Source organism: Lactuca sativa, chromosome 2 (assembly GCF_002870075.4).
Source record: "Lactuca sativa cultivar Salinas chromosome 2, Lsat_Salinas_v11, whole genome shotgun sequence".
Lineage (NCBI taxonomy): Eukaryota > Viridiplantae > Streptophyta > Magnoliopsida > Asterales > Asteraceae > Lactuca > Lactuca sativa.
Window position 1 is genome coordinate 186,080,881 of NC_056624.2, and position 9,392 is coordinate 186,090,272.

General features: G+C 39.7%; 1 protein-coding gene across 2 annotated transcripts; it reads left to right on the forward strand.

Moving 5' to 3' along the window:
- Positions 1–3,426: 3,426 nt before the first annotated feature.
- LOC128132223 (peptide deformylase 1B, chloroplastic-like) lies at positions 3,427–5,130 on the forward strand. 2 transcript variants are annotated; one of them, XM_052768553.1, is made up of 6 exons: positions 3,427–3,686; positions 3,867–4,005; positions 4,139–4,331; positions 4,417–4,527; positions 4,600–4,662; positions 4,784–5,130. In XM_052768553.1, the coding sequence occupies exons 1-6, from the start codon at positions 3,464–3,466 to the stop codon at positions 4,883–4,885; spliced, it is 831 nt and encodes a 276-aa protein (XP_052624513.1). In that variant the 5' UTR covers positions 3,427–3,463; the 3' UTR covers positions 4,886–5,130. The 2 variants fall into 2 exon arrangements, with proteins under 2 accessions (XP_052624513.1, XP_052624514.1); XM_052768554.1 differs by having other exon boundaries at positions 3,435–3,686; positions 4,620–4,662; positions 4,784–4,921.
- The last annotated feature ends 4,262 nt before the right edge of the window (positions 5,131–9,392 follow it).

Consider the following 9,392-nt stretch of genomic DNA (forward strand, 5'->3'; position numbering starts at 1 on the left):
ATAAAATAAACAACTATGGGTTATCAGTAACCATGAGGACTATCAGCAGTCCCCGTGGGCTAACAACACGCCTTGTGGGTTATCAGCAACCCTGGAGACTATCAGCCGTCTGAATCACATAATAACAACATAACATAATAACAGCTAGACCCAACTGGTCATCACAGATACAACTATTCTACCACACGTGTAATAATAAGCGAGGAGACTCACTTGATACAGACGACAAGTAAATCTCACACTCGAACTGCCGGAACTAGACTCCGCCTAATCACTAATTAATAATTAAGGTCTAAACTCAACCTGCGAGTCCAAATCCCACAACAAAATCCTCTAAGGGCGCAAAGACTATTTTGTCCTTCTCATGGTCCAAAACCCTAGATCTTGACCCAAGGGTCAAAAGTCAACAAAAGTTAACTGCCCAACGTACTCTTCTTACGTGGGGCATACAACTCAATCAACGTAGGGTCGAGTCTAAATCCCATAAAGTCGTTGGATTTAAGCCTTCACATGGCTAGGAAGGACCCATTGCAACAATCTTTAACTTCTAACACACTCTAAGCTACTTTACTCATGCATAAGCCAAAAGGAATGATCAAGCAACCATTTTTATGAATCAATAGGTCATAAAATGTATGAAAGGACAACTACAAATCCCTAGAGTGCTCCAAACTCATAGAGGTACAATCTTGGGGACAAAAGTTCATAAAACTTCAACCATAAAGATCTAATGAAAAGCTTGCCAATGTATAGACTTTATACCTAAAAATGATGCACAAAGAGGGAAGGTTTATGGATCTACAAGCTTGCTAGCACCCACTCTTTCTTCTCTAGTTTGCTTCTTCCATTACAAGCACTAAAAACACTCACAAAACTTGCAAAAATTTACACAAGCAAATCAACTCGAAATTAGGGTTTAAGGAGGTTCTGGAGGCTAATAAGGATGATCAAATGGGGACATCATGTTCTTTAAATAGGGAGCAACCCTTAAAATTAGGGTTTGAAGTCTGGGCTAGTACACCCGGTGTACCATACATACGCCCAACGTACTAGCTGATCATCCGTGATTCAAGTTGCATGAGTACGCCTTGCCTACGACCACAATGTAAGCTTTTTCTTCAAAAGGACTATTTGTGCAACTTTGATAAAGACACAGGAAATAATAAAATACTTGATATCAGGATGTTACACATTCAAAATATAAACACAACCACTGTCAGAAAAATATAAACACCACCACCACCGTCTGAAAATATAAACACCACCATCATCGTCTGAAAATACAAATACCACCACCGTCGGACAATATAAACATTGCTACCTCCTGGAAAACTCTCATTTTTCCGGTGTCAACTTCGCCGATGCCACCCATTTTGCTGCCTCCTTTAAACGTCACCACCACTGCCTGTCTATACCACCAACACATGTCAAAATCACCACCACCTTAGTTTAAACCCCATCAACAATCTGATCCTCTCCGCCACCACCAACCTTGGATCAAGAAGACGAATTGATATTTGAAGAGCTAGAGGGTTTTGTGCCATCGGTCATCTACAAACAACAAAGACTCCAACCACGTCAATCACGTTACAACTTCAGATTCCCTTATTCATTTCAAGATCTGAAAGGGCAAATCATTGACGAAAACCCTATCGTTGCTCTTTATATTCTTCTCCGACTCGATCGTTGATGCAAGTGGTGTTGAAAACCCTTGGCGTTGAAAACCCTTGGGAGTTTGATGCCTACGATTTGTGAAAGGGAGGTCCAACGCCATCTTCCTCATCAAACCCTAGCTCGTTGCCTTCTAATAAAACCTAGGGGTGTGCAAAACCAAACTCGAAAACCTAAAAACCGACAATACCGAAACCGAGAAACCGAAACCGAACCCAAACCGTTGGGTTTGGATTTAAATTTTTAAAAACCGAAAAATGGGTTTTGTAATCGACATATAAAACCGATCCAACCTGTTGGGTTTGAAACCGATTAAAAACCGACCCGACTCTATGTTATATAATTATATATTTTATTAAAAAACCCTAACCAAACATCTAATGTCGTTCTCGCTCACTCGCTCAGCCTCAAGCCGACAACAAGCCCTCATACTCTCACCTCGGTATCTCATGGATCAGACATAGCCTCGCACTCTCGTAGTGTCACACTGTGCACTGCCGTTTCACCCCACGTCCGCAGAAGCCAAAAGGATCAAGGAAGGTAGAAAAATTTATAAGCGATTGAAGTGTGAAGTTCTCAGGCAACAAAGTTTTTCGACACATTTGTCACTCAGAAGTTCTCATGCAGCGAGATCGACAAGTAAGCACCTTCTTTTCTTAGTTCTAAGTTCTCAATCTCATTTCCATCCTGAACAACTGTGAGTCTCGGATTCAACTTCGAAATTAACAAGAAATGCACCTTATTTTCACTTCCATTTTTTGATTAAGTTTTGAATTTCTTTTGTTGGTTAGGCTTCTTTTCTTAGTTCTTAGATGTATCATATAACTTGTAAATTGATTATTTGAATTGGTGACCTGCTAGTGCTACTGGTGTAGTTGTGTGACTGATTATTCATTATTGTTCACTGTTTTGTGATTCTTAAACAACTGTGATGGTTTTTTCAGTAGTAATTTATGTTCGGTGATTAGTTTTTAGTTTTTTCACATCATGTATTTAGATTTGCGATTCAGATAATCTGATATTGTGTTTGGTTTCATGATTTGGAGTTATTTTTTAATTTATGTTTTGTAATGTTTTTTTTAATATAAAACCCATGGGGTGAACCCAAAAACCCGATGAACTGACCCAACGGGTTCTAAAACTCAGAAACCGAAATAGTTTTACCCAACCGGCCATGCTAAACCTTACTCGTAGTTACGATTAGAACATCGCCTCCTGCTATCTGCTCCTCACGTCGACCCTCCCTGCTACCGGCCAGAGACCTTCAATAGCCACAACTCCGTGGCACCCAACCCAGGTTCCATTTTTCTTCCTTCTTTTTTCTGCTTTCTTTGAAATCGCCATTTCATATTGTTGGTCGATTTCTTTTTATCCAAAAGGTTTTCTTTTCCAGTGATTTCCTTCATCACATACGAAATTTCTATAGTATTTTTTTACTATCAATCGGCAAGTTCAAGTTCTTCCCTGGAATTCTTTTCAGTGATTTCTTACTTTCATTGATAATTGATTTGCTATTTGTTTGCTGCTACTGATTTGCAAATTATGCATGTTTTCACTTATCAATTCTAATATACATGTTTTAATGTTTAACTTTTGAATTGTTATGTTGGTTAACTTAAGAATGAACAATAGATGCTACTGATTAGTGATTTGCTCCTAGTGTTTTTTGAATGATGTTCTTAAGATGCTTATATGCAAAGCCCTTTTTGGTCATTTTACACATAAAACAGGTGCATATTGATCGCTACTTATTTTACTTGTAGATATTCAACAACCACACGACTGCGCAACCATGGCATGTGCAAATTGGATACACTCATCGGCCCTCTTTCACGCTACCTTCCCAACTACTAGCCATCGGCGGGACACTCCTTCGTCAAGCTTCAGTCTAGCCACTTCCTCCGCCGGCAAGCCGATATTCTCTTCAAATTACCAATACAGACCTCCAGCCGTCGCCGTCCAAGCTCAGGCCAAGCGAGGCTTCTCACTGAAAAAGGAAGAGGAAACAGCTTCAGGTAAAACATCTCCTCTGAATGCTCATTTATACCGATAATATGTTCAGAAATTTTTTTCTATGTTCAGATAAGCTGTTAGGTCTTTTTAATTTAGTAACTGCATAAGTTTGACTTGTCAAAATCAAACTCGTAATTCTCAAATCACCGTATAACTTCCTTCTAACTGCTAGTAAATTACAGCGGCTGATATGCAGTTTGAAGCTCCGCTCAAGGTTGTGCTGTATCCAGACCCTATACTGAGGGCAAAGAACAAGCTCATTGCTACATTCGATGAGAACTTGAAGAAATTAGTTGACGAAATGTTTGATGTAATGTACAAGTAAGTGTTCTTCCCTCGTTTATCTGCAGTCTTGTAATAACCTTGAAACATTGAAGTGATTGTTTCATTTTCATTGTTTAGGCTTATAGCAAATGTTGTTATTTACAGGAGTTGTTGGCTTCCTTGTCCACAGAACTGATGGAATCGGGCTCTCAGCACCCCAAGTTGGAATTAACGTTCAACTTATGGTGTTTAATCCAGTTGGTGAACGAGGCGAAGGAGAAGAAATTGTTCTTGTAAATCCACGTGTCACAAGATATTCTAAAAAGTTGGCTCCTTTTACAGAAGGATGCTTATCTTTTCCAGGCATCAATGCTGATGTGGTGGTATTGTAAATTTGTAATAACATACTATTACTTTTCCTACTGCTTCATGTGTTTGACCTTTGACTGACTTTTTACGGTTTTACAGAGGCCAGAAGCTGTTAAGGTTGATGCGCAAGACATAACCGGTGAAAAGTTTTCAGTTGGCTTATCAGGCCTCCCTGCACGGGTTTTTCAACATGAATTTGATCATTTAGAGGCAAGTTAAAACATCATTTTTACAAATAGTTTCTAAACTCTTACCTATTTCTATCTGTGCATGACGCTACAGGGTGTTCTCTTCTTTGACAGAATGACTGCACAAGTTGTTGATAGCATACGTTCACAACTGCAGGTTAGTAATTATCATTAATAACAAGGAGGGTTAAACCGTTAAACTCGTATGATGGATGATGTGGCGCTGACATGGCATCCATCTGGATCTTTCTTATGATTGATTTTATGACATGAAACAGGAGCTGGAACAAAAGTATGAGGACAGGACCGGATTGTCAAGCCCTGAAAAGATTGAAACCCGCAAAAGATGGAAGGCGGCTGCTGGATTTGGACGATCTTGATTCGATTGTCGCCATTGTGGTAGTAGTGTTTGTATACTTGATACTAGTTTTTCATTTTAGATAATATATATATATATATATATATATATATATATATATATATATATATATATATATATATATATATATATATATATATATATATATATTATCTGTTTTTAGGCAATACATTTTTTCAGTTAAGTTTAAGCAACATGCGGTAATTTCTTTTTAAAGTTGGAATCTAAAGTATGTTGTTATTTTGTTGTGAATAATATAATACATTAACTAAAGGGTTCTATCGTAACTAATTACTAATGTTGTTTATAGTGAGTGCCATTATGACCTTAATAAATTATGGCATGCTATAACATGTTTGACCGGTTTTGGGTAACGTAAGATTGAGGAAGACGATTTTTTCATAATATCTTCTAATAAAGTTTTGGCAAGTCCTTTGGTTGGCAATTTGGCTAGACCTTGCTTGTAACACCCAAAATCAGAAAGACCAAGAAAAGAAAGGAAAAGCTCTAAGTCATGAGTCAACTCGTCGAGTCCAGGAAGGAACTCGACGAGTCGGAGCGGGATCCGGGGCATAGAGTAAGTGACCGACTCGGCGAGTCGGCTAGTGGACTCGGCGAGTCTGGTTTGGGCGAGAAAAACCCTAATCTCGAGGGTTGTGCCCTATTTAAAGAACATTACATCCCTTCCCCAGCCTCTTTACTCCCCTTTTGAGATCCAGAAACCCTAAATCGTGAGTAAGAGCCCTTGGAAGCAATTTAGAGCCTAGATAAGTGATTTTGGTAGAAAGGGGCTTGGAGATCAAGAGGCTTGCTGCAAAGGAGTGGTGTAGATCCGGGATCTACTTCAGTTGGAGCATATATTGGAGGTAACAAGTTGTTGCTTTGGCTTTATTGCAATTAGATCTATCATATGTTTGAGATTTGGGGCATTTTGGGCATGATTGAGATCTATGTCGAGTTAGAGGCCTAGATCTGAGGTTGCTACCTCAGATCTAGACTTGTGATGGTCCAGAAGGTCATAAAGTTTATGTCAATAAGTTGTTGGTGAAGCCCATTTGTCTTAAACCCTAGCCCTAGAATGTTTTGGGCTTTTAGCTCCTTGGTTTCACGTAAAGTTTGCAACTTTACGTGGGGGATAGACTGTAGAAGAGTGGATCTATGGATTGGAGCCCCTGCATGGCTCGAAAAGCCATGGTATGGATTGGGATTTGAAGAGACTCAGCAAGTCATATGGGTGTACTCGGCGAGTTGGAAGTACAACTCGGCGAGTCTGGTCGTAGAACCTCAACCTTTTCTGGTTAAGACGCAGAGCAGTGAGTTGAGTGGTGACTCAGCGAGTTGGACAGGATGAGACTCATGGATCGTTGAACTCGACGAGTCTTCGGGTGACTCGGCGAGTTAAGTCGTATTTTGAGAGTTTCTGAGTTTAAGGACTCAGTGAGTCTATGAGTTGACTCGGCGAGTCGAGTCAACTAGAAGGTTGACTTTGACCAGGACTTTGACTTTGACCGGAGTTGACTTAGTTTGACTTCTAGAGTTCAGTTTGGAACTAAGTGTTATATTGATAATAGTAGCTCGGGGAGCTAGTGGAGCAGCGGTTCAGAGAGTTATCGGACAGCAGTCAGAGGGTTATCAACAAAGCTCAGCAGCGCATGTGAGTTTCCCTTTGTGTGAATGGGTGTACGACCACAATGTCGGTACATGTAGTTGTGAGTAGGAAGACCCGGGGGTTAGCCCTAGGCACAGTATGCTAGTATGACATTCGGAACCAAGGTCCAATGTTAGCGGGCAGGTGCCCAAGGAATGGTTTGTATGATAGTTATATTTGTTGTCTGTGTGATACATGTATGTGCCTGGTAGAGAGGTGAGTGTGAGTGAGGTCCCGTATCTCACCAATAGCAGAGTGTGGACGGTGTTCCATACCTCATTAGCAGTAGAGCAGGGGCGAGGCCCAAGTAAGGAGAAGAGTGAGTGTGGGTTGGGCCCGTATCTCACTGTCAGTAGGAGCGTGGACGAGGTTCCATGATTCATCAGTAGTAAGACAGGGGGCGAGGCCCAAGATAGGCAAGGCCTTAGTACAGTAATCCAGTAGAGTATGTTAGTTATGTGTTGTGATATGATTGTATGCTAGTATATGATAGCGGGCGGGGCCCGGAGACAGGCGGGGCCTAAGGAAAACAGATTTGTACGCCGAGCGGGGCTCGAAGCCAGGTGGAGCCTGGTAGCGGACGGGGTCCGATAGCGGGCGAGGCCCAATGTAGCAGGCGGGAGCCTAGTACGTGGCTATGTGCTCAGTGTTATGTATGACATGTATGGATCAGTAGATATGTATGGTATGCGGTAGGTTGGGGAACTCACTAAGCTTCGTGCTTACGGATTACAGTTTTGGTTTCAGGAATTTAGTTTTTCAGAAGAGTAGCTCGGGAGGATTGCAGTGCACACACACCATGGCAAGTTAGCCTGGGATTTTTACTCTGATAATTAAGCAAGTGTCTTAGAAATGAAACTATGATTTGTCATATAAACCCTTTTGTATGTTTGAATGACTTAACGCTATGAATTAGTAATGTTTTTAAAAGAAATTTTTGGACTCGAAATTTGGGATGTTACATTGTCTTTGGCTACTTGCTCTCGAACGAAATGAATGGAATTCAATTTATATGTGTTTTGTGTGATGATGTTGAACCAATTTATTGGAGAGGTAGATAGCCCTGATATTGTCACAATATACCATTGTAGCTTTAGTAACAAGAATAGATAGCCCAAGTAGAAGATTATGTATCCAACACGTTTTAGGTATGATATTTGTTAGGGTGTTGGGTGTGGGCAACAAGATACAACACCAAATTGTGCCACCTCACATGCTACATAATCACATGGTGTTATAACACCAAGTGGGAAATGGACAACAAGATGTAACACCAACTTTTTGAGAATATATATATATATATATATATATATATATATATATATATATATATATATATATATATATATATATATATATATATATATTTATTTTTTTTTTTTCGAATTTGATTTTTTTCTTTTTACCTTTTCGGTTTTTTTTTTTCTTTTTCGTTTTTTTCGTTTTTGTGTTTTTTTTAATCACTAACATGAATATATTTTTATAAAAAACATAAAAGAAAAAAGAAAAAAAAACATAATATTTAAAATCTAAAATTATGATTACAATTAAAAAAAAAACATAATTTTAAACCTAAAATCATAACTAAAATATCATTCAAATTACTCATAAAATCCAAATTAACCCAAATATTGCTTCCTAATTTGTTCATCCTCGCTCGTCCAAAGAATTGACAACTGATGTGTCATTAGTTCTCTCTCTTTTTGCGTTTGCTTCTCTCGTGCCTGTCTTTCTAGAAACTCCAAATGACGACGTTTCAACACATTTTTTCCTTTTATTAATAAATTGTGCTCGTCGAATTTCGCTCTCATTTCCGCCGCATCTTTTGCTTTTGCCTCAACCTCCTCCGCATGTCTTGCAGCGCACCTCGCTTTGTCGCGTCCGGGCGGTCGTCGTGGTGGGGATATCTCCTTGATATCATTCGGGATATCATCGGTGTCGGCGTTAAGGTCGATATGAGTCCGTGCGTCCGACACGTCGACCGAGCTCGAATTACGAGACCTTTTGGATTGAACCTCCGACGATGTAGGTGTTTTATTCCACCTTGGATTCGCGCGCAATAACTCCCATGATTTTTCAAAGTCGAAAACATGTCCCATTTCGACCCGATATTGTTCCTTAGTAGATTTGAACAAATCAAAGTCGTTGGTTCGCTTTGCTGTTGCGCCTGAAGCCGGTTGTAAATACCGTTGAATTTGTTGCACCGCTTAGTTATTTGACCCCATTTGCTGCTCAACATGACATTGTTGCGATACGAATTTTCTTTAAAATAGCGTGAATCGAGCACCGCCCCCCAATAAGCTCATTTTTTCATTCCATTTCCACGAAGTTCGTCTTTTGAAGTAGCACACCAAGCCGTTGTCAAAGCATATTCCTCATCCGGTGTCCACCATTGTGGAACGTCTGCACTTTCTGTTTCAACCGCTATCGATTTCCCTTTTGATTTTCCTTTCCCTTTCCCTCTCTTACTACCTCTCACTTCCACTTGAACTGATGGTTGTGTTGTAGGCGATGGCTGGTTGGTTGTTTGTTGCATCGAAGCAAAAGTAGGGAAAAGATTTGTTGTAAATTTGGGTTTTGACCAAATTGATTTTGTTGAAGGTAAGGTGAGTTGAGAAATTGCAGTTGCGGTGAAGCGGGATTGAAAGTGCCACCTTGGTATGAGATTTGTGATGAGCCTTGTGACGATAAAATGTTGAAATAATGTTCATAACCCGTGAATCCGAGAGGCGAGGTTATGTTTTGGTTTGATGATGAAGGAGGGTGTTTGGGTTTTGCTCCATTTTTTAAAAATTTTAAAAAAGAAATGTATATAAGATATAGAGAGAATGAGAGAAAGGTTTAAAAAAAATGGCTTAAA

What these genes read in the sequence shown, in the direction of transcription:
- LOC128132223 (XM_052768553.1), top strand. Translation starts at nt 3,464, where the DNA reads ATGGCATGTGCAAATTGGATACACTCATCGGCCCTCTTTCACGCTACC. An exon ending in ATGTTTGATGTAATGTACAA is followed by an intron (nt 4,006 to 4,138) that starts GTAAGTGTTCTT and finishes CCTTGTCCACAG; the next exon opens with AACTGATGGAATCGGGCTCT. An exon ending in GCATCAATGCTGATGTGGTG is followed by an intron (nt 4,332 to 4,416) that starts GTATTGTAAATT and finishes ACGGTTTTACAG; the next exon opens with AGGCCAGAAGCTGTTAAGGT.